This window comes from Trichoderma reesei (genome assembly GCF_000167675.1).
Source record: "Trichoderma reesei QM6a unplaced genomic scaffold TRIREscaffold_12, whole genome shotgun sequence".
NCBI classification, from domain to species: Eukaryota; Fungi; Ascomycota; class Sordariomycetes; order Hypocreales; family Hypocreaceae; genus Trichoderma; species Trichoderma reesei.
In genome coordinates, this window is record NW_006711159.1 from 91,326 (window position 1) to 106,399 (window position 15,074).

The 15,074-nt window shown below is 54.9% G+C and overlaps 2 protein-coding genes across 2 annotated transcripts; both read right to left on the reverse strand.

Annotated features, from left to right (window-relative positions):
* Positions 1-603: 603 nt before the first annotated feature.
* On the reverse strand, positions 604-2,641 carry TRIREDRAFT_78895 (uncharacterized protein; the record flags this gene model as incomplete). The annotated part of the gene is made up of 7 exons (XM_006966306.1): positions 604-667; positions 775-970; positions 1,040-1,127; positions 1,202-1,753; positions 1,850-1,978; positions 2,009-2,144; positions 2,370-2,641. The coding sequence occupies 7 exons, from the start codon at positions 2,639-2,641 to the stop codon at positions 604-606; spliced, it is 1,437 nt and encodes a 478-aa protein (XP_006966368.1).
* A 2,129-nt stretch (positions 2,642-4,770) lies between these two features.
* TRIREDRAFT_122371 (uncharacterized protein) lies at positions 4,771-7,190 on the reverse strand. The gene is made up of 3 exons (XM_006966307.1): positions 6,610-7,190; positions 5,530-6,543; positions 4,771-5,462 (listed from the first exon to the last, which is right to left on the reverse strand). The coding sequence occupies exons 1-3, from the start codon at positions 6,761-6,763 to the stop codon at positions 5,113-5,115; spliced, it is 1,518 nt and encodes a 505-aa protein (XP_006966369.1). The 5' UTR covers positions 6,764-7,190; the 3' UTR covers positions 4,771-5,112.
* Positions 7,191-15,074: the final 7,884 nt, after the last annotated feature.

Here is a 15,074-nt window from a genome sequence, read left to right on the forward strand (position 1 = left end):
AAAGCGATGTTTTGAGTTCAGTCAACATCACACGTCGCATAGAAGTTTGCCCTTTGTCTCTGTGTCCTTATCTCTTATAGCCGAGCCATGTTTCTCGCCCATTCCCAGTGTCCACGGCATGGGAGCGATAATGACCCGAATGATTCCCCGAAATGCATAGCCGTAAGTGTCCCACAAAAACCCAAGATGATGATGCGCGTTGTCCAGCATCGCGACTCTATAATGAGCTGGTTGATCCAAGACATGATGTCCGTTCTTCAACTTGATATTCCACCATAAATTAACCCCCTCTTTATGAGTGAATGACAAGATTTTCACAGAAATAAAAGGGAGGCCGTTTCCCTTTGAAAAAAAAAAAAATGCACCCAACGCCTCATACCGTGTCCCCGACCAAGAGTTCCTTTGTAAGAGTGGTATGTATGTTTCCCGTAAATCCTGACTCTCGGAGCTTTGGTTTAGGATATATTTGCTGTGTGTGTGATTGCTGAGATGGGAGATTTCGTTGTGTTGTGTTGATATACCTTGAATTGAAAATGTGGCCGTTGTTCGTTTTCATGGCAGAGAAATTCCGACTTTGATGCCATTGTTTTCCGATTTTGTAGCTCATTGCACCGGAATAGATGTATCGCCGGTGAGAAAGTGCTCAATGGCATCAACACCAACTTGCCTATAATAACCGAAAACCACCCAGTTAGCATTGAAACCTAAAAGAAACCTCCTTACAATAAGAGATCAAGAGAAAAAGGGGGAAAGGGTGAAAACAAAAAAACTCACGTAGTCAGCATCAGCTTCGTAAACTCATCCATGTCGTCCGGCCGCGCATACATCCAAAACTCCTTGAAGCTCAGATCCGTAATGCAGTACTGCGGCTTCTCGCGCCAGGCGCGAAAGAATTCGACCGAGGACGTAGCCTCCCAGAGGTGCCGCGAGGCCGTGAAGCTGTGGCCGTCTTCCCAGAAGTCGGCGGGGGCTGGGTTTTGGTGGTAGCATGCGTCAATTGAGCGGTTCATCACTGGGGAGATTAAGGGGGGATACAAACCTTCTTCGGATTTGAGGACAAAGACGAGACACATGATGGCGAATCCAATCATGATGGTTCGCCTTGTGCATTCGAGCAGGATCCAGCTCTAAACAGAAGAAAAGAGGAGTTAGTTTCTCGATCTTGTAAGAAGATAAGGTGTGTATGATTTAATGCACTCACCTCCCAGCTCTTTGGCGGCTTGTCTCTCGTCATCAAGACCGCCGGCGGGAAGCCCTCCTCCAGCTCGTTCTTGACCACGACCAGGTCCTTGACCCACGCCAGCATCACGCTCATCTCCCTCTCGGCCGCCGCCCGCATGCTCACGTCGCCGTCAAAGATGCGCATCGAGTTGAGCAGCAGCAGCGCCTGCACCCTGGCCAGCCGGTCCGCGTGCGTCGTCGCCCTCTCGCCGTCCCGGTGGACCTCGCGCACCGCGTCCAGCAGCACCTTGAGCGTCCAGCCCCTCGTGGCCGGCGTACGCGTCGAGTAGGCCGAGGCGGCGGCAAAGGCCGTGGTGATGGTCTTGGGCAGCTGCGCCATCCACAGGCGCGGGTGCATGAAGGGCGCCTCGCGCCGCTGGGTGAAGGTGACGTACATGTCCGAGACGCTCTGGACGATGAAGCCGATCTTGCTGCGGGGGTCGTGGACCTGCAGCACGTCGGCCATGATGCACTGATCCTCGTGCTGCAGGACCGAGAGGTCGCGGACGGGCTGCTGCTGCTGCTGCTGCTGCTGCTGCTGTTGCTGCTGTTGTTGAGACTGAGACTGCTGCTCCTGCTCCTGAGACTGCATTGGCTGCTGCGTCTGCGTCTGCAAGGGCGGCACCACGGGCACCGGCGGGAGATCCATCTTGCTGCCGACTCCGAAGCCCGTCAGGTCCCACAGGCTGCCCGGGCCGGTGTCGTCGGCGGCGGTCATCAGGTCCACGATGAAGCCCAGGTCCGGCGTGTGCTGGGGCTGGTGGTGCTGGTGATGGTGGTGGTGCACCTGGGGCTCGCCGCCGAGATGCAGGTTCCCGTCCTGCTGGAGGCTCTCGGGGCTCGTGTTTGTGCCGGTTGCGGTGCTGAGGCTCTCAATGTCGAAGCTCATGTCGAACTCGGGCGGCATCTCGGGCGTGGAGCAGCTGCCGTCGACGGCGGAGGCGCACGACGAGGACACCGTTGCCGTGGAGGAGGCGGAGGCAATGGGCGGAGATGGGTGCTGGTGCTGGTGCTGGTGTTGATGGTGGTGGTGTTGCTGCTGCTGTGACGATAGCCGCTGTTGCGCCTGCGATTGTGAGAGCTGCTGCGACAGCCGCTGAGTCTGAGTCTGAGTCTGAGTCTGGCTCTGCTGAGGAAGAGTCGAGGACGCAGAGGCAGGAGGAGGAGGCTGCCGCTGGTAGACGCAGTCCAGGCCCTTGGTCGCGCATCTCGTGCATCTTGGAGTCCGCTTGTCGCAGCGCCGCTTGCCTCGGACGCAGGCATTGCAGCTCTTCTGGCGCGACGCCGCACCGCCGTCGCCGTTGCCGCGATCCAGCTTGCGCAGGCTGGCGCCGAGGCCGCTGCTGCTGAGGGGGCTCGTGTCTGTGCCTGTGCCTGTGCCGGTGCCGGTGCCGGTGCCGGTGAAGGTGGTGGAATCCATGGGCGGCGAGGGAGGTGAGGAGCCAAAGGTGTAGCTGTGCTGCTGTAGCTGGTCGTACAGCGAGGTCATAGTAGCAGCAGCAGGCTATGTATGTAGGAGGTAGGTACCTATGCACTGTACGAAGTTGTCGTGGCGTGTCTATACGGTTCAATTGGCAACCACGTCGCGATTGAAGAAGAGGAATGATGAGTTGCAGATAGGTAATGATAAGATGATGATGATGATGGTGAAGAAGAAGAAAGAGGAAAGAAGATAGAATGGTCGGAAGGAGAGACAGGGGAGGCTGATTGTATGTGCTCGATCGAATGTCTGCTGATGAAAGGAGTTAAAAGATCACTATCGCCCGCCGGGACGATAAAGATGCCCAAAAACCGAACGCCACAATTTCTTCCTCACTCTCTCTCTCTCTGTCTGTCTTTACCTACCACGCCTTTTCAATCTGACAGTCTTAACCCACTCCATATCATCACGTTTGCCCAAATCCTTCTCTTTTTGATTCTTTTCCAATCCTTTTCCTTCGTCATCATCTACAGAGAACGAAAGCCACGACACGCGTCCCCAGAAGAATTAGGAGGAAATGGTAATATTCACCCACCGTAGAGATGAATTTCGTCCAATCGAAGCTCAAAATGCCCATCCTTCATATAATACAGGCAACTACTACGTACTTGTACGGCATTCATTCATATGAGAAGCCCGAATTGCAGTGACAAACTCCGGCAAGGTCCCCGAAAACCCGGGGCTGGATGATAGTGCTGGAAGGTATAGTAGTAGTTCAATCAAAATCCGCAAGTCCGCTCCGCAAAGTCCGCACACTCATTCGCTATGATACATAAGAACCAACTCCGGCCTCTCTTGTATTTGCTGGAGACAACGGCGATCCCCGTCCCGGCTGACCGTTTTATACTCAAGACGGATTACGGTAGTTCCTAGTCCAGTCCAGTCAACTACTGCGTACTGTAATAATTCGAGTCAGATGAGGACAAAGGCGAGTCATCAGTCAGATACCTAGAGTGGTATCACAGGCACAGCCATATAATATAAGCCGGATGACTCGACAAGCTCGGCAGGGCTGCGCCACCTGAATCGTTCTTCTTTTTGTCTTTTTTGTCTTTTTATCTTTTTATCCTTTGCTCAAGATGCTTGGCAGCAGAGCCTCGTCCCTGCCTTGACGCATCCTGCCGATAGATGGAAGAACAGAGCAAAAATATCGAACGCAGAGAGATGTCCATACTGCGGACGACCAAGATGAGGTCAAGTAACCGCCACCCACTACATACCTCTACAGCCTTGTCCGTGGAGAATTGCACTTATCAAACCTCACAGCACTCGCACGCCGCGAGAGGGCATATGGGATGCAGCATACAGAGAGAGAGTCACCGTCACTTGAACCAGTCCTGCTCAGGAAGCAAAGCAAAGGGCACCTTGCAAGGCCTAGATCAAAACCTCTCATTTTCGGAGTCCCCGCATCATTAACCATTGCTTCTACAGCAATCGTGCGGTTGCTACCTTGCATCGTCATTGGAAATCAACGACCGGCATTGCCAGTCATCCTCCGCCAACGGCCGGCCGCTCTCCAGAGGTAAATTCGCTCCCCAAGCTTGCTTAGCAAATGGGTATATACATCACAATAGCCTCCTCAGAACCAAGCATTTCTTCTCTCCCTTTTGTAGAAACGTTCCGTTGCATGATCCCTTTCCGAAGTCCACCAATCCCTCATCCTGGCAGCCCAGCTGAAAGTAGCTTTTGATTCCGCCGCCGTGTTTGGCACAAGGTAAAAAATCAAACAACGCCTCCGACCATGACCGAATCTGGCGTGGAAACCACAGAACAGTCCAGTACCTATTAAGAAAGAAAAGAGAAGAGACAAGGGAGGAGGAAATGAAAAATGAAAAAAAGGAGGGTGAAAAAATGAGGGGGAAGATATGGGTCAAGAAAGGGAGACGAGTATGACTGCTTCCAAGAAAGCTGTCAACGTCTGCCGCAATTATACAACCATCTTCCAAATCCAGGATTCCAGGAACCTCAATGTGAAAACCAAGATCAGAGTCTAATAAAACAAACTCCCAGTTTCATGCCGAGCCTTCAAATGTCGGTCTGGTGGACCAAGGTCTCTTTTTTTTTTTTTTCTTTATTCTGATTTTCTGCGATTTCGATTCCGATCTTTCATTACTGAGCAAGGCGAACAACAATCGATCCAGGGCATCTAAGCGCGGAGTGGCGGGACGGCATTGGTTCCCCAACGTCGTTGTCCTCCTCCATCATTTAGACTCTCTCCGCATGCTCCGTTGACAATGCGGGTAAGTGTGCATGGCGTAGAAGGCGCATATGAGCACCATCACCATGCCAAGCGTAGGCGACCATTAAGGCGGGGGGTAGTCCGTCGTACCATAGTCCGGCGTAGCATACTCCAGTGCGGCATCTTCTGGTATGGTTTCTTGCAGCATCTGGCGTTGGGCAAGCTCGAATCCCTAGTATCGCTCTTGTCGGTATCCGTTGCTCCGTGGAGCCTCATACTGCACGCCCGTCATGGAGTCAGGGCCGTTCGGGATCCCGTTGCTGATGGACCGGAGAGGCGGCAGCTCAGTTCGAGGCGCGCTCGCATATGGATCAGATGAGTAGGGAGCCGCTTGGCTGGCGTGTCCCGGGGGAGGTGCCTGCTGTCCTTGCTGGCGGTCCATACTGCCCATATACTGGGAGTGCCGCTCCATTTGAATTCCCTGCAGCTCTCGCCGCAACATCTCATTGTCGGCCATGACCGTGTTGATGTGGTTCTGGAGGAGTCGAATGTGCTCACTCTGCTTCTGGTGCTCAGCGATGGCTGGCGATTGCACTATTAGTTTCCATGCACGGACACTAAGAGGGATACGGCGCAAACATTTACGAACCTTTGGTGAGAATCTCCCACTTGGATGCCTTGGATCCGCGCTCCTGCGGCATCAAATCACGCAGCTGATCAAAGAGCTCCTTCATCTCGGTTCTTCGTTTCCGCTCAGCCAGCTTGTGGCTCACTCGCAGCTCAGGGGTTCTGCTGTAGGGCTGCGAGCCCGAGGCCCCATTGGTCTCTTCCGCTTGTAAACCGCTCAACTGCTTGTGAGGAATGGAGTGGTGGTGGACAGGAGGGAAGTCGGATGAGTTCATCCGTGAAAGCTGAGAGCCATCGTCGAATCTGCGCTGACCCGGAGGCAGTCTCGACTCTGTCGTGAATTGACTGCTGGCGATGGACTCAGTGATGCTGCTGCGGCGAGAAACGTCATAGGACGAGTGGTTGTTCGGGAGGTTGTTGCCAGCCCTCTGATTGTCACCTCCGCCTCGAAGATCGTCCTCAGGAAAAGCCCAGGCCTGACCCTTAGTCGGCTCTGCTGCACGGGCGATGAGCCCGGTTGTAGGACCAGTAATCGTAGGAGCGGTTCGCACGACTTTGGCAGGCTCTGGGTTTCGCTCAGCGCTGGGCAGGTATCCATTTGAGATTCGGTGCACAGCGAGGGCCTCAAAGTTGGGCCTGGGGTTACGCTGCTGGTGCAGCGTGTTCTGGATGGAGGATGTGGACTGGTTGTTGCTGGCGTACGGCGAGTTGCCGAGCCGCATATCGCTAAAGTCCCGGCCGATTCTGCTGTCTACGCTCTCACGCCGGCTGCCTGCAATGGAGGCAAGCCCTTCTCCCAGGGTTGCCCCTGAGATGCTGGCCGTGTCTAGCGAAGTTGGTCGGTCGAACCTCCGATCAATGTTGCTGGTTGGGTTGGGAGAGACCATGGAGGCCACGCTCATGTTGCTGGCAGCAGGGGAGACCAAGGCGTGAGGTAGCATGTTGGTAGCGACGGGGGAGGGCGTCTTGTCGACGGACGAGTAGCCAGATCCGGCCGGGCTGAGACCTGCGGTCGTGAACGAAGCTGTAGAGGCGTCTGTTCAGCAAATCGTGAGCAAGTCAGACGGAGGGACAGTCCGGAAAGTCACTCGGGGCAACCTACGCTTGCTTGACGTCTCGTGTGTGGAATAGAATCCAGAATCGCGCAACTGGGGAGCGGCTACAACGGGCGAAGGGGCTCGCTCCTCGCTGTTGAGGATATTGGGGAGTCCCGCCATCTTGTTGGGCAGTATTCGCTGCTGCGACTGCGATTCCATTCTCTCGACAATGTGACTGCGAGCGATCGCGTGGATAGAGTGTGCCTCGACCGTGGAAGGGCGGGTTGCCTGTATGTCGGCGGCTACCTGTGGGTATCCAGCCAAGAGACGAGGGCAGAGGAGGGTGGCGACGGCTGCTCAGGACAGCGGCTGGGCAATGATGCTCGAAAGAACGTTGTGCTGCGAGATCGAGTCGACGGGAAGCCCAATGCTGGCACTCTCACGGCGGTGGGCAAACACGGGTAGGGAATGAATGGACGGGAATGAGGTTGCTTGGCAAGCGAGCGCGAAGCGAAGCTCTCGCTCACTGGAAGAGTCGCGAGCAACACAGACACGAGGGGCTAGGAGAACCTCTGGGCCGTCATGTGAAGCTGCGCCGTGAATAAGAGAGGAAGAATACTATGGTCGGAAGGGCTGAGGAGACTCGCAAGAGCATAAAGTATGAGCTTTGGCATGGATGGTGATGTGGGAGAGAGGAAGAGAAGAAGAAGAGGCAATGGAAGGTCGATGTGAGATTTTGGAATTGGAACTTTTTGGGGGGGAGGATCGGAGAAAAAGGTTGGCATAGGCGAGGTACGCTATACTTGACAATGTAGGGGACGGGCCACAGAAGCACTCGTACCCATCCCCCAGCGCCTCAGGGCGAGACGGCCTGGGAGGTCTCCGCTACCTGTGCCTGGGCCTGTGCCTGTACCGGTACTTGTACCCCCAGGTCCTGAGCATCCACTCGCAGTGCTGGCGTACTTCGTTGTTCTAACTGGCCAGAGGCCCAGATGGGGGAGCAGGGCGGCAGGTAATAGTACATACTAGCAGCAGTAAGGTAAGGTAGGTAACTCGAAGCCGCAGAGGCCCTTCTCCAGAGCCGACGGGACGTCCAAGAGCGCATTGCAGTCGCCTGGCCACCGCTGTCTACTCTGACACAGACGCAGCACGGGGGGGGGACGGGGGGGAGTTGGGGCCATGGACTGGGATACAGACCAGGGCTGGAGCAGGCCGAGCAGGGTCGTCACCAGTGGGTGCCGAGTACAGGTACTTGAGCGCAGTAAGAGCGCGAGTACTCACAACAACGCATGAAAGGTGGCGGCCAGATTGAAGAGAGCACTGAACTCAATGCCACGAGGGACGGCGTGCATACAGTGTGAGCTATATCGAGAAACGACCCCGACCTGATGGGATTCAATGGCGCGAGGTAGCGGTACTTGGCGAACTTGGTACTGCTCCGTGAAATGATAGGCGGGTTGCAAGATGGATGTTGGCAGCTGTGCTACCTGTGCATGCAATCCGCTGTGATACCACTAAAGGTACTACCTCAGTACTGGAGGTATTACTTCTTCTTCCAGGTCAGGCATCGTAATGAAGCATCCAAGCTTTCCACCATCCCAACAGAGATCAAAAGCCATCCACAAGGCCCTCTGCCCTCCACGACAGGGGGGCGGCGAACAGGGCTGCTACCTTGAGGTCGCCCGTCCTGCCACTCGGGGCATGAAGCACTGTTCGAAACGTCCATTGGATTGCACTGTACGGCCACCACAACGAACCTAGAACCCAGACCTCGAGGCTAATATCGCCGAGAATCTGGGGGGAGCCAGCACAGGACGGGTTGCAGACGCAGACCGATTGTGCTCGACGAACTGGAACGGCGGGCGGCAGGAAGGGCAGAGCAGCATCGGGTCTCTGCCACAGTCGCCAGTACCGCATACGAGGAAACGAGCACCTGCTCCTGGATGTGGTGCTACTCCAGACTGGGAGCAGAATTCAATGCAATGCAGGCAACCTGGTGCTACTGCAGCTAGCAGCTAGCAACTCGTGCGCACGAGAAGCCACCATGGACGACAGACAGACGGACCGCTTGGGCGATAGGCACACGCCCCTCAAGCCAGTTGGCCGCAGACGCAGAGACGCAGATTGGCTTTGGATCCTGGCCCCGGTTTGGCCCTCCCTGGGCTTGTGGGCTGACGCGGATGTTCGAATCACGGCCGGGAGCATACCGCCGTTGTCCTCTGCCATCTAGATCTGGCAGCACAACCGGTCGTGTTTGGGGAGCCAGGGGCCGGGAGTGATCTTTGCCTCTCGTCTTTTGACATCTCGTTAATGACCAGTGCAGCACTGAACTTCTCCACGAAGTGTACAGTATGCCTCTTTGCGGCCTCGAGCCTCTTTTACTTTTGGCATCGGTACTGCCTATCTAAGCACCGCCACTGCTCAACCGAGGTCTGTTGTTGAGCACAGCAATTAGACCACGGTGCTTCCGAGATGGCGCAGCTTCCGGTAGGGCTACGAACATAACAGCAAAGAAACAGAGGGCTGAAGCTCGTTCGTGGTAGGGGTTCGCCGGTGAGGCGCCTCGGTTGTGACGGCGGCTTCAGTCCAGTCCGCTCAACGCTCAGCAACAGAGCTGGCGAACATTCTTATCATGGGAGTGCGGTTTGCATAGCTGCACGTTGCTCACAATGCTTGTTACTACATAGTGCCCTCTTGAACCGTGTTTCCCTGCGAAAGCAAGAGCTGAAAAGGCCTTGCAACTTTGTCATCTCCAACCCAGCGCCACCATAGAGCCACCGTCTCTCTTGTCCACAGCCACTAGCCCGGCAGATTTTGGCTGAGAAGCTTGACAGCAAACCCGGGATCCAAGAGATTAGCACGGCGGTCAGTACATACCTAGCTAAGGTAGCTTTGGGCGTCATCCTTGTATCCTCCGAGTCGTCTCTGGCAATCAGCCAAACTTTTGCCTAAGGTACGATTGCAATTCCTACGGGTACCTTTTCAACGCTCGGAGTGCTTGGGTGGTTGAAGATGAAGGGTGGTGTAGGAGTAAGGTAACCGTGCAAGTAATACGGCATTGCCAGAGGCCCTCCGTCTAGTCCGCCTGCGCAATATGATACTACCCTGCCCTGTTGCTACCTCTTCCATGTACAGAGCCCACGCACACGATGCTGCTTGATCTGGGTGGTTAGTGGCACACGTAAGGACCATTCGGACCAGCATATGAATGGCCCTAGACGCCGCACGGACGGAGCCCAGGCACGCACATGTGGACGGATTGGCCCGACTCTGGACGAACTTGTGTCCATGTGCGATGGGCGTTTCCTGCACGCGGCGTCGCACTGCTTCTGCTAGCTGGTACCACCTTGCCGAAGGCAGGTGGTAGATGTCTTGGGTTGTCTGGCTGGAATTCAGCCTTCTGCGTCAGGTTTATGGCGTAGAGGTTGGCAGTACTTCGGATGTCAGGAGGGAGGTGGTATTGCTGCTGCGGCTTGATGCCACAGTTTTGGATGACCTCAATACTACGGACACTCGTACTTGTACGGCAGAGACCGGCGCAACCCAGGACGCATGGCAGGTACCTTCTACTTTCTCGTTAGCCAGCTGCAACAAGCACGTGTGGGCAAAGTGCTTCTCACCTCTTCGTTTCGACAAGGATCCTGAAGGGCGGGGGTCAGGCTATAATCGCCGATGGGTGGGAATTTATTAGCTACTCGCTCGCAGTGGTGCTACGACCAAGGTGGTAAGTTACATCTGCGACACGTTTCGCCCTGGGCGGCACTTGAATCGCTTGGACGCAGACGTCGTGAGCATGTTTGCTGGATGGAAGCTGAGGGGCGCAGGACGGGTGAGCAGCAGAGTTTGGAGAAGATTGCTTGAATAGCGCAGAGAGAGCGCTGCGTTTCAAGATACATGCACCTCAGCCTTGTCTTTATCTGCATCTGCAGCCTTCCATCTTACAGCGCGCCAAGATGCAGTCGCTCGCCAAATGATAGGGGGTCAGCTGGCAGCCTTGCGGTGTCCGGTACAGATACCTGGCCGTGCACACCGGGCCCGCGCAAGCTCTCCGTACTCGTACATGGTACCGGTGCCCCGTAGGCGCAGGCGCGTCCGACATGCGCCTTTTCTCGAGGCAAGTGCAAGCCTTGTGTCACCACCCCTTTCCTCCATCTTTCAGGCTACCTACGATTCTCACGGCTACTGACCTGTTACCGTCCACAAGCCCATCTTCTCCCCGCACCAAACAAGGCACAACCTAATCCATCGATTCGCCATGGCTGCGTTCCCCAGGTCTCCATTTTCACATGATTTGAGCTCATCTCGCCTGCTGCTCCCGAGACCAGGCTGCTTGCGTCCAATTCGAGATGATGTGCGCTCCGGTCCTCGCATGCCACTCTTTGCTGCTCTGGGGAGCGGGGAGCCACCGACACACTCGTACGAAGTAGCACAGCACATGCTTCTGAGGCGTCCGATCTATCAACTCTCTCAGCACTCGGCGCATACATAGCGTGGTGCTGTACACACACATGCGCCGATACGGATTCCCAGAAAGGAGAGGAGCTGGCGGGAAGAATCGAGTGCCTACAAGTGTAAGGAGTATCGAAGTACGAGGTACGTAGTGCTTGCTGAGTCTTTGCACACAGTACAACAGACTTCTCAGTAGTTGTATTTGTTTCATCACATCAGGAAGAGCTAACGGGCTCCTTGTCCTACAGGGGCCAATAGACCGCTATTGATTTCTCCTGGACTAACCACAGAATCATCAGATGGGAGTACTACCACTGGCTGGACAGCGACATCTCTGTGGGCGACTTGAGCAATAGCGATACCGACGCTTGCTACTGTACAGTAGCCACGGTTGAGATCCTCTCGCCCTCACGTTGCGTCGCCTACTGGACGTTGCTTCGCATACCTGGCGATTACTCTATACAGACACGCCCCTCCAGCACCCAAAGCGTTGGGCGGGCGCAAGCACGTTCCTACCCGGCTAGGGTCCCTCGGGCTGTCAAAACGTGACTCCCATACAGTGGCGAAATGCTTGACAAGACACAAAACCCCTTATGGTAATGCCGTACAGTCCCGGAATGATGCCGAGTTTTCGAGAGGAACGGTCCTTTCTGTCCAAGAACGTTTGACGGATGCGTTTTCGACAAATGACGGCATAAACTGCCGCTGGGGGGGGATGGCTAGGGATGGCACTCTCAGAAGGAAGACCCTGCAATGTCCGTTGGAGGGTCCTTTCTGCCATTTTGACGCTATCCTCCGTGACCCGGCCGCAACAGTCCCGCTCACAACATGCTCGAACCTGGACAAGGAGGGGGCGGCTTTCGCTGGCCGTGGCTGGTTCTGACTGGCCAGGATGGCAGCCTTTAGAGAAAGCCAAGCCAGGGTTCCTCGTGCCGCTGTGGATGGGATGGACTTGGTGTGCCCACAGCTCCACTCCAAGGTGCATATGCGCGATCTTCCGCCGCCACGTGAGACGCGGTCGGCCGCCGCCATTATTGGCGTGAGGGATATCGGCCATAGAAAGTCGGAACCGGTGATAGCGAGCGTGTGAGGGGTGGGCTTGCTGACCAGCGAGCCACGCAGATGGGGCATCTCGGTGGTTTATCGAAACCGGCCGTAGCGCACCACTGGGATCGTCCAAATTCGCGGCATACGAGTATTACATGCACAAGTGCAATCTACGGAGAGCAACAGTTGTTGCCTGCTGACGGTCTGGCAACTACGTGGTTCAAAATACAGGAGCATCACTAGGTATGTATACGAAGGACGGCTGGCTGTAATACAGCACGAATGACATACAGTATGCATGTCCATACGCGCAAAGGGCCCAGGTTGATATCGGCGCATTGGAATGTAAGCTCAGACGGCGGAAGACATCCGGGGCGAGGCACCACGGACAGTCCCAGAGATTATCAAAAACCCTTTCGATGCCAGTGGGCCAGATGGCAGAAGCTCTCGACGCCAACTGGAATGTTCTTCGACGCCTCCGCTGCGCCGCCTGGCCATGTCAAGAGTCAATCAACAGCAAACGCACGCGGGCCGCCTTCAGTAATGATGGACAAAGCGGCGCGCCTCTCGGCCATATGGCTACGACAAAGCGGCGCTGATGGGGTGGCAGAAGCTTAATGGAAAGATGCGGTTGTGTGCCACACCATGTCGACAAGTGCCAAAAGCCCTCGTGGCTCGGCAGTCTCGCATGCCCTGCACGACTTACTCAGGCACGCTACATGTACGCTACGTATTCGTCCATCTGCAGCCCGTTCTAGCAGGAATGGGTGCGCTTTGTGTTCCAAAACTGGTCGAAGCACAGCCCTTACAGACACCAGCTCAGCCTCTTTGGAAAGGGCAAGCTTTTGGGGCAAATCGAGTGGTGTGCACCATCCACAGCCGAATGAAAATGAGAGAGTTGGTACCGGGTATAGTGGCAGAGCGTCATTCAAGGCGTCATGTAAGCAGGGCCCTTGGATTCTCACTCATCTTCATGCGCTTCTTCAATTTCTTTCCTTGTCTGATGTCAAAAGATACCCTTCGCCATGATCCTACAGCTGAGATCCTCCACAGGCCTGGTCAAAGTCTGTTGAGAAGATGATTCGTCCTGTCAACAACCCAGACGCCAACTCCTCGTCTTAGCACGGTTCACCCAGAGTTTGCGACTACCGACCCTCCAGGATTACTGCCTCCACCATCAGCTTGTTGGTGCTCCTCGAACCAACACGGCTACGGGATAGATGGACCGCCTATCCGTTGCATCAGACAGTGGATGTACTATCCAAACCCTTTGTCCACTCCAGATATGGGTAATTCCGATCGACAGCCATTCTACTCCCTGTGAAAGCACCTATCGCTCTTAGGCCACAAGTATTGTCAGTTCGAATCTGGAGCGGATGGGGTCATACAAGCGATGAGTGTCAATGCGTTCGTACAGGATCGAGACACTCATCCGGCGATTTCCAGCTCAGGAGCTCCGCACTCGCTCACATGCTGCAGGTACTGGAAAGCATAATTGTACCCAAGAAGAACTTGATCTGGGCTAGGACGATGAGCGCTCGACTTCCAGAAAGCCTTTTGTCATAAGACATCCAAAGCTGGCCCTTTCTATTCCAGAGTGGAACCTATTGGGTACTCACTGCCTATGTGGGAAGTCGTTCCCAAGCCAGCTCCAAGCGCTGAGACAAGGAACGCATATGTATACGATATGTGTGGACGAAGCTTCTCTAGATGATGACGGACTGTGAGTCGACAGATACATGAGAATTGGTGGATGACTGGGCTGGCTTATGAGCGACTCTGTCAACCGGACACCGAATGGGAGCAGGGCTGGCGCCAGCGGCATATGCAATTATCGTCCTCGGGCTTCCTACTGGTACCTACTCTCGCTGCGGTATAAGGCAGTATGAGGTATTGCACTCAAGTACAATGTCTCGCTCGGAGTTGAACGGCTTGTTGTGACGACAGACGGTATAGACGAAGCAAGCTGGCCAATCTCGCAGCCGCCTCAACTGGTAATTTCTGTTGGTCGAGTACCCCAATTCAGAGCCGTGTCTTCTGCCAGCATCAAGAGCCATGGTCATGCTTGAATCATATCTCGTCCGAAACATGCAGTCGGGCTGACACTTCCTACTGGTCTTGACCGTGGCACTTACGAGGAACGGAGTGCCGTGGCAGCACATTCGCAGTTGCATTGCATCAAACCTTGCCACCCAACTGCTCACAAATTGTGAGCGGAGTACTAGTTCCGATGGCAAATTGCGCAGAAGGCGCAGAATACACTTCATACCAACATGTCTTCATAGGCCGGCGTGTACGATATTCCAGCCAAGATCACAGCCGAGTGCTGGCCTGAGGAGAGGAGCGAGCTGGTACAAGGCCTTAGCAGACTATGGCAATTTGTCACCAAAAGCCAAAGATGGGTAGATCGAGTTGCCTTCGACACGACCTCGTTATGGTTGGTTCCTCCATGCAACCTCGGAGTACCCCCCAACGTTTAATAAGCGGGCACTTTGTTGGGTTTGATCCGAGTTTATGCAAACTGTCCAATGCCTACCACGCAGTCCGTCAGTCTCACAGCCATATGCGGCTTACTGCCAGGGTGTCTACCTACTGAGCACGAAACATACTCCCCAAACCCGCCCCTTTCCCCTTTCTTTGAAAGCCTCAATGTTTCTGCTACCGAGACTTATATGCAGAGAACCCGCAATAACCAACGGGTCTCCGTCTACTGCAGAGAGTTATATGGCTGTGCAGGATTGTACCTTCATGGAGCTTTGCGGGACAATTTGCTTGCCAACAGATCAATCCCTACGGCAGGCTTTATGGTCCCATTTGAAGGCGGAAAGATTGATGGCTGGCATATGAAGCACAGAAGGACTGCTATCTGGACTGCGAAGCGACTCCGGGAGTGATACGAACAAGCAGCCTGCCCAGTGCAAAGTAATACGTCCAATGCTGATACTATGTCCTTTCTCTGTACGTCCGAGTTGCCTTCATTGGCTATTACTCCGTACGTGGGCTCCTACGCTGGGCCACACGCCGAGCACGGAAG

What these genes read in the sequence shown, in the direction of transcription:
- TRIREDRAFT_122371 (XM_006966307.1), bottom strand. Translation starts at nt 6,763, where the DNA reads ATGGAATCGCAGTCGCAGCAGCGAATACTGCCCAACAAGATGGCGGGA. An exon ending in ACACGAGACGTCAAGCAAGC is followed by an intron (nt 6,544 to 6,609) that starts GTAGGTTGCCCC and finishes TTTGCTGAACAG; the next exon opens with ACGCCTCTACAGCTTCGTTC. An exon ending in GTGGGAGATTCTCACCAAAG is followed by an intron (nt 5,463 to 5,529) that starts GTTCGTAAATGT and finishes TGCAATCGCCAG; the next exon opens with CCATCGCTGAGCACCAGAAG.